Raw genomic sequence first — 16,354 nt, 5'->3', positions numbered from 1 at the left:
TAATATAATCTATAAATTTGTTAAAAAAAAGTTTATCAATATAATTTTTTTCTCAAAATAATATGAATATTCTTACAATAGGAGACAAGGCTGACATGACTTTTATTTTGTATTTTTATGATTTTGTTAAGGGAAAAGTGTGTATAATTTTTTTTTTTTTTTTTTGATAACAAGTGTGTATAATTTTAAAGGATGTAAAGTTGTGTCATTTTAAGAGAGAGAAAGAGATAAATAAAGGAGGAGAGAGAGTTGACAAAAAAAAAATAAAGGTGTGGGTCCTACCTCTTTGTGAGAGTGAAAAGATGTAAGTTGTGTAATTTTAAATGATAGACACTTCATAGTACAAGTTAAAAAAACATTTATTATAATTCATCAAATAGTTTCAAATGTTTTAAAAATATTATATATTTTTTGAATTCTTGAAATATTAAACATTCTTTTTGTTAATCAATTTTATTTTGATTTTCGAATGTGTTTTAGCAACATGCTTCAACAAAGTTTTTTTTCGAGACGATATATAATCAACGATACAAATTAATAAATCTATCTCTGTCAAGAGTCAAGACACTAGAATTTTTTTTAATGAATATTAGTATGGGACATGCTTGCATCCTAGAACAAGGTCGCTATCCGATTAGATATTTTAAGGCAAATTTTAAAATGAAATAAATTTATGTGAAGGCCAATGCAGTCTGCAAAGCAACCCAACCAAATTGTACCTGAAATGGACATGTTAGAAGCAATGGACGGTGGAGGAGGATATACAATGAAATCGGATGCATTCACATTTATTATAAGTGCTTATTGAATATGTAATGAATATTGAATATAATATATATTACATAAATTAAAAATATTATTTAATATCAAAATATTTTTTAAAATTAATATGTAGAGTTTGTGTCCAGTATCCTGCGGTACAACATAAATTATAAGTGCTTAAACTATTTATTTTAAATTCTATTTAATTCATGTAATTATTACCGTTTCAAAAAAAAAATGTCTATACGAGCGTATTAAATGAAAATGTAAAGAAAAAATAAATTTTGAATATTTAATTTTATATGAATGATCAAAAATTATTTTTCTCACCTTTTATGTTCTTATTTGATACTATGTATATAATATTTGCAATTTTTAAATAATATCTGCTTGATACCTTTCATATTCACTCCAAATAAAGAATAAACTCAGCCAATACGGATACCAGTTTCACATATTATCAGAAAAATCTTTGCTAACTATTATATTTATGGGTTTTATACACGTGACGTTGTAGAATATTTTTAGTGTCACGTTACTCTAATATATTTAATGTGGGTCCCACTCGAATACATTATATATGTGATATTGTAGGACATTTGTAGTGTCATGTTACTCTAATACACTAAAAATATTCTACAACATAACATATGTAAAACCCTATATTTATATAACTTAAATATTTTACTTTATATTATTAAACTTAAAGCAAAGTATGTATTATTTAACTAAGGTATTATATCCTTCATGTTGTAAGAACTAATGTTGTTGTCATGTTAAAAAAAGACAAGGTATATATAATATTAAAATAATGATAAGACACTTTATTCAATGAATTGATTTGTCCTTTTCTTAACATGATAAAACTTTTGGTTCCTACAACATAATGGATGCATTTCCCTTTAACTAAAGGGAAAAGAATTCTCATATTATAAGAGAATTCTTTCTCCTACTAGTGCTACATCGAAATGTGTGTAACAACTTTTTTTTTTTTTTTTTTTTGTTATTGATTTGTTATTGAGAGATGAAACCCATCTCATCTTGTATCTAGATTCTATATAGTAGGAGAAGAAATTTTCCCATGAGAAGAGAGGAAACTTTAACTAATCATCATCCAATATACAAAAAAATCTGTTTTTCCTTAGCAGTGTTCCTGTTCATTCTCCATTTTTATCAAAATGTCCTTTCTTCACTTACCCAATCCCTTAGATTTTATTTCTTTATAATCTCATTTTTTTTATTGGATTTAATGTTTATTCGTTGCGGGAAATAAATTATCTCCAATGATTTTAAAATGATGTTGGAAAAAAACTTTTTTTTGTAATTCTAATTTATTCTAGAATTATATTAATTTTTATCATTAATTTTTTTCCTCTCAAACTCAAAATGACATCATTTTAAAGTTATTGAAGATAATTTTGTCTAGAGACCAAAAAAATATTAAACCCTTTATCAATTGTTCGAAAGTGAGTGTATTTTTGGTATTTTTTTTTTCTATTAATGTTGCTGTACAATGACAATTTTGATCTTATCAATATTTCTACTTTTTAGCTAGGTCAAGGCATTTTTGTCATTTCCGTTATTTGTTTACTATTTATGGCATATCAAATTTAAAATTTTTGAACATAATTATTAGTACAGTACGATACACGATACGATTCAGAAGTGCAATGATGCATATTGTAGGATGTGTCGGAAAAGAATTTGTATCAGATGATACGATATTGTATCACACGATATGGTACGTATCGTGAATCATACAATACGAAAATTAAATCAAAATTTATAATTTTTAAAATTAAAAAAAATAAAAATTTGATTTATGATTTAAATTAAAAAGATCTAAAATTTATTATTAAGAAGAAAAAGAAAATAAAGATTTGATTTGTAATTTGAACTCAAAAATCAATCTGAAAAATCTATATTAATAAAGAAAATAACTAAATAAATATTTTAATATATATTTTTAAATTATTTTTTTATTATATTTCTGTATCTTACGATTATGATACACGATACAAAAAAATAATTAAACGATACACGATACGTATAGCGATTTAACAACCTTAATTTTGAATCTTCTATAGCGGGGGATGCATCCCATTGAGTAAACTGCAAAATTACAATCGTTGATTAAAAAAAAAAATGGATTACCATATAGAAACAATTGATTTTCTCATCAAAATTATGCACTTTATTTTCTTAAGCGCCACAGGAAGAAACTTTTTAATTGGATGGCATATTATCACTAGCTTTTGTGTGTATCTGAACTTCCTTTTCCTGTTTGAGAACAGGAAAAGTTCCTTATACTCAGGCCATGGCGCGTAGATAGCAGCAGATAACCAGGTTTGGTGTATCTGAGCTTCCTTTTCCTGCTTTAGAACAGAAATAAGTCCTTGTACTCAAGCCATTACAAGTAGATAGCAATAGATAAGGAGATTTGTTCAAAAATTTTGATGATTTCATCTGGTGTCAGTATTTTTGGCTGTTGCAAATTTTTTCTGCAACTATTGTTGTGCATTGGATACGAATTTCGATTCATTTGGTCTGCTGTAAGTGTTTTATTGCTTCCAATTTTCCGGTCCAACTATTGTTATGTTTAACATACGAATTTGGTTATTTGGTCTGTGGTTTAGTGTTTTGCTTCTATTTTTCCTTTTTTGAAATTTTAGCTCCAACTATTGTTATGTTTTTGGTATGTTGTCAGTGTTCTGGTCTTTCAAAATTTCCCTCCAATATTGTCTAATTTGTATCGCTGGTCAGGTCTATTAAGACTATAACCACAATAGCACATAGGTAACTATGTACTCCATTTCAAATGCATTCTAAATGAACTCAACTTGAGAAGGTCGACAAGACACGAAAGACCGGAGAAGCTAACAATAAGATAACATGAACCAAAGAAAAAGAACAGGAAGATTGGTGTTATTCGTGCTCTGCAGCACGAGAATTTTCAATGACTTAAATATACAATGTCCCTATTCCAATTAAAAGCTTCCTCATAGCTCAAACAAATGGAGAAAGAATAGTACCATTCCTCTTGAATCATGCCTGCAAACTGATGCTTGAAAGCAAGATCTGAGATCTCTGTTTCTAATTCTACTGCCTGAAAGACTTGGCTGGCAATTTCTCAAAGAAGCAAAAAGCATAATGTATCATAACCTCCTTCCAATTTTTGCAAACCTCCGGGCGACTCCAAATATAACTGCCTTAGTCAGTAGTCCTTGGTCAAGAGTGCAGGCAAGGGCAATGGCTCCACCAACAACTAGAAGCTTAGGTATGTTTCTCCCAATTGGTTTGCCAGAAGATTCCTGATTTTCAGTCTCCAACAAGTTACTGGTTGTGTTTTCCAGAGACCTCAGATAGTCTGCAGTTACTTTAGTGTTGATTTTAGCAGCACAAGCACAGCGTGACAATGGGGCACCAGAAGCTCTCTCTTTCTGATATGTCCGTAGTCCAGGATCAAACTTCTTGACAGCTCCCCACATACCCTGACGAACTCCAAGCTTAGCAATTTCCCAGGGTATGCCCATATCTTCATGATGAAACAATAACACTTCACATGCAGTTAGCTGGCCATCTTTTCTTGATTTAACTGATCCACATATGCAACAGATGCACATAAATCTCTATTGTTTATAAAACCACAACAAATGAAAATAATACAGAATTTAAAGATTTTTTTGGCATCCCATGATATAAATCCTACTTTGAGGAAAATAAACAGAACTTTCTCAGGTTCCATCATTTATATGAAACCTTAATCTCCCAGCTGGATTCCAAATTTAAAGAGCAATAATTTTTAGACAATAATGAAGTCTTAATTGATGATTTGAGACGAGTAAATTCTAAAATTGAGTCCCAGTTAAGTAGGAGTATGACAGAGAACATGGAATGCTAGTTCAGTAAGACACAAGTTAGCAATAATTTGGGTATGAAAATTGGGGAACACATCAAACACAAATTGCACGGTTTAAGCATAAATTGAGATCAGCCTATCAAAATTCTACCACACATCTATAAGACCAACATGCTATATGGTAGTAAACTTTGGCCAGTTAAGTGCCAACGAAAGAAACATAATATATGTAGCGTAGATGAGGATGCTGAGCTAGATGAACGAAAATACAAGAGAAGAGCAAATTAAGAATGAATGAATGCAAGAGAAAGTTTAGAACAATTACATCGTTTGCTCAAATCCCCTGCTTACCACGTTTGGGAAGTGGGTAACAATTGACCCAAAATGTTACTTTGAAATTGTTCCGAACTTAAACCTAGTAGCAACAAAAAAAGCACAATAGCATGCATTGATGATATTATGGGCTATGGTTAGTTTTTAAAAATGGAATGATGGGCCTGTTGATAATTTTTTTACCACTTAATAATATTGTTTAAAGTTCAAGCATAACGCGAACCAACTCTAGACTGGAATAATGGTTTTCATTTAAATTTTGGAATAATGGCATTAATTGATCCATGTAGCTAACCTACCAGGTTGAATAAGGCTTGGTTGTTGACAAAATTACCTAGATAGCAAAGGATAAAAACCAAAAATGCCCAATCTAAACCATATGTCAAAGGTTAGATATGAACCTCAAGATTCCAGACGTAGAACCATACTGAAGGCAAGGGGATCATTCCAAATAAAACATCTGAAAGCCTTCTCTTAGTTTGGTCTAAAAATAAAAAAGGAAAAAAAAAATAAAATCCATGTACCAGCTCTCAATTCCAAACTAAAATTGATTTTTTATCCGAGGATCATCAACATCATCATCACCTTCATCCCAACCTTGTTGGATTCGAAAGTTGACAAACCCAAAAAGAATTCAAAAGAAAAAACGGAGTCCTAGAAAACATATTCCAAAATACATATTGGTAAGCTTTTCTAAAACCATAGCTGATAATTCAAATATGTACACACATTAATAATTTACTAACACATGCAATGCTTGTCAAATAGATAGTACTTTCAAGAATTTAGCTCTAAGTTGCTCATTACCTGCTCGAATACGCCAGCTCGAATAATATAGATCAACTCGTTTAGGTTTGCTATGCCTTGGCATAGAGGAGCAAGGCACTCCCTGAAGAAGCAAAATATGCCACAAATTGATATCAAAGAATGAGAAAATTATCATAATTATCTATTAGCAATTCTCTAAAATGGGAAATAGCTTGTTAAATTCCAGTAAGTAAAGTCTCAAGTCAAGTGAGACGACCATGGAGCATACTTCACAATACAAACTTGTACTAGTGTAACTCTTAACTTAAGTCTTCTATTATAAGAATATTATGAAAGATCCAGCAAAAACTAGCTTGTTAACTCTTCATGGATGAAACAAGAAAATCTTAACATACCCAATCCCAACACACAAATTAGTATCTAAGACTTCACAAGAACGTGAGATATTTGTTAGCTTGCATACCTTAGTTACACAGTAGTAGGCTTGTCCTGCGTCCCAAATTCGACGACCAATGATATATTCTCTATCACTGCAAAAGAAGGGAAACTGTAGCAAGCGAGAATTGCAAAAAAATGAGAATGCAAGAAAGTGAGAGAGATAAAGTTAGAATACAATGAAGCTTCGGGTAATACAAAAATAACTAACTAACTAACAAACCTTGCGCACCCAGTGCACTAGCATTGTTCCAGTGAGAGCACACTCTTGTATGGTTGAAGCATATATAAGCATGTCATCCCACTTCAAACGGAAATCATCATCCCAAAAGAAATCCCTAACCAACTCAGGACTCGCATCTTCGAACACAGTTCTGCTCCGATACTGAGGCGGTCCACTCTAACAAACAAACAAACAAAACCAATAAACCATACATTACAATTTTCAATTGCATATTCAAGTTGAACCAATCCAATCAAATAATAATACCTCTGGATCCCTACGCCAAGCTTGATAACTCATGGTTGGGGTAGAACGATCCATCATCTGAATCCAAGTAGGACCACCATCTTTTTCCTCAACCAACTTGCATAAATGTTGCAAATCTTGCTCCGTCACCGAACCAGGACTCGCGTCTTTTTCAATCTCTGACGAACTCGAACTGCGCATGCATTGCACAATCGAAAAACGGTTACAAATTAGAATGAAATTACAACGAAATGAAATGAAATGAAATAGAAATGCAAAATTACGAAACCTGGTGGAGTACGAAAACGCAGAGTCGTTTTGGAGGTCCGAATTAAGGGGCCAAGGGAAGCGAAAGCACTTGAAGAGATCCCTAAGGTGGATGGCCCATTCGGGTTTCCAAACCCAACCGACGATAACACCGAAGATAACAGCTATCCATAACGGAGCTATGAACATGAGAAAGTCTCCTAATATGTCAACAATTGTGGGTCTCTGCAAAATTTCCATAAATTTAATCGATAAATGGTGGGGGCATGAAAGCACAGCGATTGATTATTAAGGAGAATTTTGGCTAACAAGATAAATAAGGGACGAGTAAGAAAAAGAAATGGGCTCTTTAAGGGATACTGAACAACACGACACACTGTCGTGGAGAGATACGGATACGGATAAGGATCATCAGATTAGCGGTCACAATACGTTTTCATCGGATAATATATATCAAAATAATAATGATGATAATAATAATAATAATTTAATGACATTAACTATTCCAAGACTTAAATGGAACCTTGAATTCTGCGTTTTTAATAATTTAATAACATCAACTATAAAATAATAATGATGATAATAATGTTTTAAATTGTTAATTTTAAGTTGTTATATTTTTTTTCCTTTTTTTATTGACTTAACCAAACTATTCGTAATATGACACACTTCTGTAAGTGTTAAGCTGTATCTTCCTAGAATCAAAACATGAAAAAAGAAGAAGCAAATGTATATTAAAAAAGAAAGAAAAATGGATTGATGACGATTCAGTTTAGGTAAAGGAATTAGTATAAACCTTATTGATATAAATTTTGTTGATATGGGTTGAGGTACAATTTATTATGTTTGTAGCATAAGCAAAGTCCATTCATTATATTGTTAGTGCAATTTTTTGTGAAGTTCGTGCAGAATCCGATATTTGAGAGATATCAAATCTCTTATTTACATTTAATTAGGTAATACGAAGATATTGTTTTTAATTGTAGTTTATTTTCAAATTACTCGAAAATTTACATTCAAATACTAACCCTTTTAAATTTATGGAGTAGACCCATATGATTATTTTCATTATCTTCTATTTATTGTCCCACCAAAGTTGACACAATATGTTGATGACATTTTCGTTGATTGCCATGATGGCAAATGTAATTCGATAAATTGCTTCTTCTTTTTTGGATATTAGGGAAAATAAACAAACAGAACAAACTAACTAAGGATCATTCTGGGTATGAACATTCGATAAATTGCTTTAGTTTATGGATTGAACAACTTTATCCTATGACTTGTTATATTATTACATTAGATTTGGTGACTGATAGCATAATTAAGAATTTGATCGAAATTGACATTGTGTATTTTCGATAAAATGTCAAGTATGTTTCCGACTATTGTCCTGAAATAAAAATAAGTCATATTCTTGAAAAAATTCCAAATATTTAAGGAATATTTTTAAACAAACCAAACACATTTTGATAATATTCTTAAGAATCACATCGTATGAAATAAAAAATGTCATATCAAACACCACCATAGCAAAACAAATTTAATAGTATTTAAGAAGTTGAGAAAAAATGATACTAGCAAAACAACATTTGAACATCCCCAACTGTACGATCTATTAAAAAAAAAACCCAAAGCAAGATAGAAAGCACATCAACAACTTGCTCTATCAACATAAAACAGTAAAAATTTACAGGAAAAAACAAAAAACACTTTAAAGCAGGAGTCCGTTCTGAAACTATTTAAGTGTAATGTTGTCATCCCCTATATTTTACGGGACCAACCTTCATTTGTCAACATTTATCCAACTGTCTTCATCTACCAGCTTGTAGACACTGAAGTGGTTGACCTTAATCTTCCACTCTCCTTTGGTGGGATCATATGATACAAATTCAGCACCTTGGTCCTCAGCCTTTCTCTTAAGCATCTCCTTGTATTTCTCGATCTTTGGCCCTTCCGTATACTGATTTCCAGTTTTTTTATCAACACATTTTATGTTGAGGAGTGTTACCTCAGCAGGCTTATTCAGCCCTTGTCCAACAGGAGGTTTCTTTGCATCATCCATGTATACAACCACCTCACGATTGTTAAACTGAATAAGGGACTCAAGATCAAGCCCTCGTACATCTGTCTCACCCAAAAATCTGATGCTTCCATAACCTTGCCTTCCAACCACGAACTCCTTGACATGACTGCAGAATCCTGGTTCAGCTCTTTCCTTGGCCGCCAGTTCATGAATTCGAGGCAAAGTGTAGTAATCAGAACGTCGAAGCTTTGGCATTAATGCCTCGACATCAGCTCCATGTTCATACACAATGGCAGCCTCACCAGCTCTGTACCCGCTGAGGGTCTTATACATGCCCGCCTTTTGTGGAGAATGGTCTTCATTACTCCCATTGGATACCACCTGCTCTGTTGTTGTAGGTTGAACTTGCTCCTTGACATGACCATTTTCTACTGCAGTTTCTGGAATCATTCACAGAAATTATGGCACAGGAATAAAGCTATAAAAATTATAAAATGCATAATTTTTTTGGCAGGTTTCTTTGCATCATCCATGTATACAATCACCTCACTATGTGGGAGGGTATCCATGATTTTAAAATTTGTTTAAACATAGTGACTTAATAATACGTGCATTACCATCCACGGCAACCAGGGATGTCATTGCAACTAAAGGAGCACAACAACCAATGTTCAATAAAATAATCCAAAATTTGTGATCAGATGAGATCAATAAAGCTACAGCTATCCTTTATAATTTAATATTAGAAATTCACAATGAGCTGGTCGCCTGGTCCAATCAGCAGGAATGATACATGCTTCTTTAGAGATAATTCCGGAACATTACACATAAAATAAGGGCTATTTTATTTGTAACCTTTTTTGTGTTTCTAACGAACCAAGAAAAAAAAGTTTTTGTTTTTCTCATAAGTTAGAAAGAGTAGCTTTTGAAAAACATCTATAAAAAATTTATAAAACTTCTTTTTTAAAAGCTTATCCAAACATACCCTAAATAAGGCAGAATGTGCTTGTTCTCTCCATAGACATTATAGAAGGAATGAGACACTACTCATCCATAAGTAAGGTTTTCAAAATCCCATTAGAAAGTGGTGCCCAATGTCCTAGAGCAGAAATATATTCACAAATATTTGTATGGCACGCCTAATCACCATTGTATAAAACACACTACTTTATTCCTACAACTCAAGTAGGACAGAACACTAAATGCAATCAATTAAGATATTACCATTCTCATTCACTGGTGTGGATCTATCCTTGAAAGATGATGCTTTCTCGGAAGCCCTTCCAGGCCACTGCTCTATGGGACTAATGATTAACGCCCTTGGATTTTCCCTAGGAATGAAAAGAGCATCAGCCTTAGGTGTGGTTGGAGTATCCTCATCATCACTAAAGAATGGAACCTGCAAGAGAGCGGTATAGTTAAGATACATACCATATTCAGCATCATAAAAGCCATGTTATAATAGAAAAACAGATCGATAATAAATGAAAATACAATTACACACCTTTGCTCCATCATTCTTAGAATTATATTTCCTGACAGGAAACTTGATTCGTCTTGAGAGGTGTCGAGAAGTCAATAAAGATGATATTCTAGCATTAGCAGGTTTGTCTAGAGCCTGAAATGAAGTGTCAGCTTGAAACTTATTCACTTTCATAAAAAGTAAAACCACTCAAAGGTTGACTATAGTTTGGATAGCAAAAAAATTGAAATAATTCCTGCTCAAGTTAAAGTACAAAACCAGTATAAAAATAACAAAATCATAAAGTTAAAATCAAGAAATATAGTTTTACAGGCATGCTAGAGATTCCATATTGAATTGAAGGAGTGGTTCCAACTCGAGCAATTGACATCTGAGGCAAAGCAGGAAGTGTTCCAAATGGATTAGTAAGGGGTGCTGCTTGTACGACCATAGAGCTCTGGGTAGAAGACCTGTCAAACAAAAAACATCCAAACGAAAAAATAAAATAACATTCTATTCCAAAAAAAAAGAGAGAGAGAAGATAAAAAGATACATTACACAAATGAGTCTGAGAAAAGTCACTGCCCCTTGGTCACCCCCCAAAGGTGCAAACAAATATAAAAATTGAAAGTAAATGCATAACTCTGAGAAACTAAAACAAGTGTAACTTACGGAAGTCCAAAATTATTCTGACCAAACATGCCTGGAGCGCCACTGAAGTTACCTGCACCAGCTATTTAAGACAGTAGGGTAAAACAATCAATTCCAAACATTAATCCTAATACCATTTCATGAAACATAACAAGTAGTATATGCATATATAATTATTGAACTGACCAGGTTGTGTCTGGCCATAGTTGCTAAAGGCAAAAGTACCACTGGATTGAGCAACTTGTGCGGGTTGGAAAGGTGTTGACATGGATGGCTGCACGTATAAAGTCAAACAAACAAAACATGGTAAAAACTTGAGAGTCCATTAACTCACTATACATGCATAACACAAAGATTTCAAACTTGAAAATGGACAAAATACAATTAAATTAATTAACATATAAAGATGCTAAGTTTAGTCAGAAATATCCACATATGAATAAATTAACTATTTTAAAATTTATGCTCTATAAGTTCACATCAATAATTCCACGAAGGATTCATAATTCATTATGCGGGATCTAAAGGTGTAATTGAATCAAGTTGGAACATCCTCGCAATTGAAGTCTGTGTGAGTAATGATATATAAATAGCTCGGAACCAACTCTCTCAAAAGCTTAGGCTGTTGTGTAGAGGACCTTGAAATGGTTTTATATCTCAAAAAAGCCCCCTAAAAGCAATAGCTTTTTGGGCTGAAACTTAATTTTAATTACAAAGAATGGGGCATCAGAGACCGAACTCCTAATCAGTTGGCCATTGTACTCTGATACCTTGTCGAGGATTATCATAGATATAGAATTACCTATTGGTTACTGCTCTATCTGTTGCTTTATGCACTGTCTAGCTGGGCATTTACTGTATGCTGAGTTACAGCAGATTATATATCCTAGTGTTATTTTGTTAGATCTAGTCAGTTTCTGTTAGTTAACTGACTCATTGCTGAGTCAGCTCCACATTCTCTATATAAATAATAGCTGTGCTTGTGTCTTATTGTATTGTTTTAATAACATTCAGATCTTCCAATGGATTCTCTCACTCATTTCTCTCTTCTCTCTCAACTTACTCTCTGATCTTCGTTAAGGATCAAGTCTCCCAATAGCTTAATCTTTTGGGAAGTGAAACACGTATGGTTCTCTATCTCAACATAAACAATACCTCATTTGTTTAAGCTGCAAATAGCTTCTTTAATTTTTAAATAGTATAATCATATTTCATACAGATAATCTTTCAGTTACTTAGCTTACAATAGCTTGTTTAATGTTTAAATAGTATGATCATATTTCATACAGATAATCTTTCATTTGCTTAGTTTGCAATAGCTCATTTAATATTAAAACAATAATTTACAAACGCTTTTACACTTTTACTGAATTTGGTTTTTAATAGAGCCCAATGACATATATTGATCCATGTAGCCAACCCTACATAATTGGATAAGGCTTGGTGGTGATTGTTGCTCTATTTATCATTTATATGCAATATTTTTAGAATATTGACATAACCAGTTTTGTAAAAAGCTCAGTAAGTTTGTAAAGTTCAGCTCAAGCAAGATTACATTTTCGCTTGACTCATAAAAAAATTCTGATCTTTATGGGAAAATAAAAAGACTATAAGTGAAAAGCATTATTAAATACAAAACTACTCACCGCTGTTTGACCAAAACCTGTTAGATTGTTAGAAGTGAGTGGTGCACTGGTTGAGAAAATGCTTCCAACAAGCCCAGAAGAAGGTGAATTGAACAAGCTTGATTGACTAAAAGATGTAGTCTGCCCAAAGGGGGAGGTATTCTGTCCAAAAGTAGAACCTGTCTGTGCAACTGTAGGGAGTGCAGAACTAAATAACGGGGATGACTGGGTGTTTCCAAAAGTGCTTGTGCCAAATGGGGATGACGCACCCTGAGCAGGAGCAGGATTAAACAGGGATGCAGATTGTCCAAAGCTCGGTGATGAAGAAGAGTTAGCTCCAAATACAGACGTGGATGAGCCAAATATAGAAGGTGCTGTAGCTGATGTTGAAGAACCAAAAGCTGATGAACTGAAGGCAGGAGCAGCAGAAGTTCCAAATCCAGAAGAAAAAGTTGAAGTCTTCGGTGCAAATGGATTAGAATTAGATGGCGTTGTGCTAGAGAAAGGATTGGCTGATGATTGACCAAACACTGGTGAAGGAGAAAAGGCATTTGTCTGTGTTGTAGATGAACTAAAGCCTGCTAAACCAGTTGACTGGGCAGAGGGAAGTGGTCCACCTAAATTTCAATTAAATATAATAGAAGTCAAGGTCATCAATACTGCAATGAAACCCAGCAGGATTATCAAATTATTTATAGTTAAATAAAAAAGTACCTTTATCTCCCAATTGATAGTCCTCCCATCTTAGCTCCTCATGACTTTTATCTTTGTAAATAGGCATGGCTGATATGGACTCCAATTTTGCAGTCTGTCCAGAGGTACCACTATCTGCTTCAGTTGTTGGTGTGTAACTAGCAACTCTACTTCCACCCCGTTGAACTCCAAAACCTGATTGTCCCATACCAGGATTTCCAAAAGTCGGTGTTGGAGTCTGGGATCCTGCATGAGAAAATATGTAAAAATAACTTTTAATAACAAAAAAGGCATTAAGATACAGAAGTCCCTTATGTCTTGAAAATAGATATACCACAAAGTAGTCAAAATTTTAATGGCTTTTGAACTTACCAAATGCAGAACTCTGACCTCCAAAGGGAGAGGTTGTACTCCCGTATGGGCTGCTGCTACCAAATGTAGAAGTGGACTGACCAAAAGCTTGAGCAGAACCAAAACTAAAGGCCGGGGAGCTAGAAGCACCAAAAGCAGGAGAACTAGAAGCCCCAAATGATGGAGTACTTGAAGTGCCAAAAGCAGACGTACTTGATGAACCAAACATAGGGTTACTTGAGGCCCCAAATGCTCCCCCACCTCCAAACACAGGAGCACTTGACACACCAAATGCACTCCCCGTGCTCCCAAAAGGTGGGCTTGAGGTTGAACCAAATGCAGGGGTGGTAGTTGCACTTGCACCAAAAGCAGGGGTGCTAGTTGCACCAAATGCAGGAGTACTCGTTGCACCAAATGCAGGGGTGCTCGTGCCACCAAATGCAGGGGCACTTGTAGCACCAAATGCGGAACCACCAAAAGCAGGGTTGCCTGTTGAACCAAATGTTGGCTGAGTTGACGCCCCAAAAGGAGTAGAGGAACCAAATATGCTGCTTCCAAATGCTGGTTGTGATGGTTGGGTGGCACTTCCAAATGGACTTGTTTGAGTAGGAGTAGATCCAAAGCCTCCAAAAACAGGCTTCTGACCAAAAACTGATGATCCTAGGAAACAAGAGAGTTGATTCTCAGATTGAATTAGAAAACCTTAGATAAAATAAATATGAAAAAGGAAGAAAAGAAAGCAAAAGATAATAATGTTTGCTATCATTATACGTAAAAAATTCAACGATGCCATAAACTACTGATGCATATCTCAGTTGTTAAGTTATGCAATCTTCAAGTCTTTAAAGAGAACTACAAACTGGTAATGGATAGAGAGAATATACAGCAGAAAGGAATGTCATCTCTTCATAATGTTATTGTTCTTAATTGTTTCACTTTCACATGAGATTTGGCATTATCCTGTGTTTCTAATGATAACAATGTACTGACATGTAAATAAAAAAAACTTAGGGGTGGGGGTGGGGAACAAATCCGTAAACAGAATGCAGTATTTCCTCTGTATTATCATACATAGAGTATAAACAAATCTACTCCTTTACAAAGTCTGACATTTTCAAAATTGTATTTGAGTGGCTGAACGTCTATACTCTGTCCTCATATGTGTATTAGCATTCATAGCAAAAACATTTCGTAGGTCACAATACCAGTAGTAAACAAATGAAGTACAAGCCAGTAGAGGATAAGATATCATGCCAAATGAAATAAAAAAGTACGCATAAAAAAAGTAAATTCAGAATAGAAAAAGCTCCCCATTTGTTTTGCAAGTCCATCATAAAAACAATTCCCTCCAAAAAGCATTAGCTGAGCACTACATAGAATCCTAGAAGACTGCTATATCGCACAAGAGAAGCAGCAGAAAGTATTTATATCTGAAAACTGGTATTTTGGTTCACTAAAATCATGAGCTTTCCACAAATTACACATCACTAAACTGGTTTTCAAAGGGTCCAAGAAGACTGTATAATGAATAAAAGGAAGAGGCAACTAATAAATGTAATAACAAAAGCAATCCATGTACATGCTTACCACCAAATGATGATGATGATGAACTGCCAAAAGCTGGAGTTGAAGATGACCCAAAAGCAGGCACTGAACTACCAAAAGCTGGTGAAGACGAAGCACCAAAAGCTGTAGTGGAAGAGAAGGGAGAAGAGGATTGAGCTGCACCAAATACACCAGTAGAAGTACCTCCAAACATGGAACTACCTGTTTGCGCACCAAATGGAGTTGTACTACCAAATGGCTTAGCGGCAAAAGGATTGCTATTTGAATTGTTCTGTCCAAAAACTGACTGAGAGCCAAATGGGCTCGTCGATGACTGCCCAAAAGCTGTTAAAATAATTTCCATTCATTAATATTTTGATATTAACAACAACAACAACAAAGAATACTAAATGAAAAACAATCATTGTCCAATACTTAGATCACTCCTAACACCATTTAACAAAGATTATTCAATTTTGACAGTGAAAAGGAACCATAAGGACCCCAACACTCCAACAAATATGCAATAAGCCTAATCAGAAACCGAGAAAGAAAGCAAGTTAACGGACAGTATAATAGAAAAGGAGGTGAAACTTACGGTTTGTTGAACCGAACATCCTTATAACTTTCCAAACACAGTGGTAACTTGTTTCTCTCTAACTGCAATCGATTTTGAACACACATCAAATCATTAGCTTTTCTTTTCTCTGCTTCTTCACAATACGAAGAAAATAAAAATAACAAGAAAGAAATACGCAAAACGCAGCTTGTCGTAAGGTTTTGATGGATTTATCATCGACATTATATCACGTAAATCACAGGAATTAAACGACGAAAATGCGAGTTCTGAGTTTAAGAGGGGGGAAAAAAACGCTTACAGTGGAATTGGGAAGATAGATCTTGGCTGCACAAGTTGAATCGTGCGATTAGGGCAAGAGAATGAAAAGAGAAACTGTTTCGAAGTCAATGACTTGAACGGTGTTAGGGTTGGGTTCAGCCACAGCGTTTTACCTTTGGCTTCAATCAACCACAGTTACACAGACTAGGATTGAATCAAGCATTTTCTTGTTTATATATAGGCCTCATTAGCGTAAAATTTCCGCCAATA

The 16,354-nt window shown here is 34.1% G+C and overlaps 2 protein-coding genes across 4 annotated transcripts; both read right to left on the bottom strand.

The window, feature by feature from the left end:
• Window positions 1-3,627: 3,627 nt before the first annotated feature.
• LOC133288824 (uncharacterized) lies at window positions 3,628-7,223 on the bottom strand. 2 transcript variants are annotated; one of them, XM_061486652.1, is made up of 6 exons: window positions 6,916-7,223; window positions 6,648-6,819; window positions 6,381-6,557; window positions 6,186-6,269; window positions 5,762-5,843; window positions 3,628-4,357 (listed from the first exon to the last, which is right to left on the bottom strand). In XM_061486652.1, exons 1-6 carry the CDS (start codon window positions 7,131-7,133, stop codon window positions 3,918-3,920), a joined length of 1,173 nt encoding a protein of 390 aa, XP_061342636.1. In that variant the 5' UTR covers window positions 7,134-7,223; the 3' UTR covers window positions 3,628-3,917. The 2 variants fall into 2 exon arrangements, with proteins under 2 accessions (XP_061342636.1, XP_061342635.1); XM_061486651.1 differs by having other exon boundaries at window positions 6,648-7,223.
• Window positions 7,224-8,537: 1,314 nt separating this feature from the next.
• Window positions 8,538-16,274, bottom strand: LOC133288823 (nuclear pore complex protein NUP98A). 2 transcript variants are annotated; one of them, XM_061486649.1, is made up of 12 exons: window positions 16,125-16,274; window positions 15,845-15,906; window positions 15,289-15,591; window positions 13,723-14,361; window positions 13,372-13,596; window positions 12,679-13,274; window positions 11,219-11,306; window positions 11,054-11,114; window positions 10,713-10,851; window positions 10,424-10,537; window positions 10,144-10,318; window positions 8,538-9,359 (listed from the first exon to the last, which is right to left on the bottom strand). In XM_061486649.1, the coding sequence occupies exons 2-12, from the start codon at window positions 15,861-15,863 to the stop codon at window positions 8,680-8,682; spliced, it is 3,039 nt and encodes a 1,012-aa protein (XP_061342633.1). In that variant the 5' UTR covers window positions 15,864-15,906; window positions 16,125-16,274; the 3' UTR covers window positions 8,538-8,679. The 2 variants fall into 2 exon arrangements, with proteins under 2 accessions (XP_061342633.1, XP_061342634.1); XM_061486650.1 differs by having other exon boundaries at window positions 11,054-11,105.
• Window positions 16,275-16,354: the final 80 nt, after the last annotated feature.

The sequence above is a fragment of the Gastrolobium bilobum genome, unplaced genomic scaffold (assembly GCF_033153095.1).
Source record: "Gastrolobium bilobum isolate Gb01-03AN ecotype WA unplaced genomic scaffold, APGP_CSIRO_Gbil_v1 utg2264, whole genome shotgun sequence".
Lineage (NCBI taxonomy): Eukaryota > Viridiplantae > Streptophyta > Magnoliopsida > Fabales > Fabaceae > Gastrolobium > Gastrolobium bilobum.
Note: the sequence above shows the minus strand (reverse complement) of the source record. Positions and strands in the feature narration are given on the sequence as shown.

Coding starts and splice junctions, on each gene's coding strand:
- LOC133288824 (XM_061486651.1), bottom strand. CDS start 7,133: ATGGAAATTTTGCAGAGACCCACAATTGTTGACATATTAGGAGACTTT. Junction 6,558..6,647: donor CTTGGCGTAGGGATCCAGAG/GTATTATTATTT, acceptor TTTGTTTGTTAG/AGTGGACCGCCTCAGTATCG. Junction 5,844..6,185: donor CCTACTACTGTGTAACTAAG/GTATGCAAGCTA, acceptor TTGCTTCTTCAG/GGAGTGCCTTGCTCCTCTAT.
- LOC133288823 (XM_061486649.1), bottom strand. Junction 11,307..12,678: donor CAGGTTTTGGTCAAACAGCG/GTGAGTAGTTTT, acceptor TTATACGTGCAG/CCATCCATGTCAACACCTTT. Junction 10,538..10,712: donor ATGGAATCTCTAGCATGCCT/GTAAAACTATAT, acceptor ACTTCATTTCAG/GCTCTAGACAAACCTGCTAA.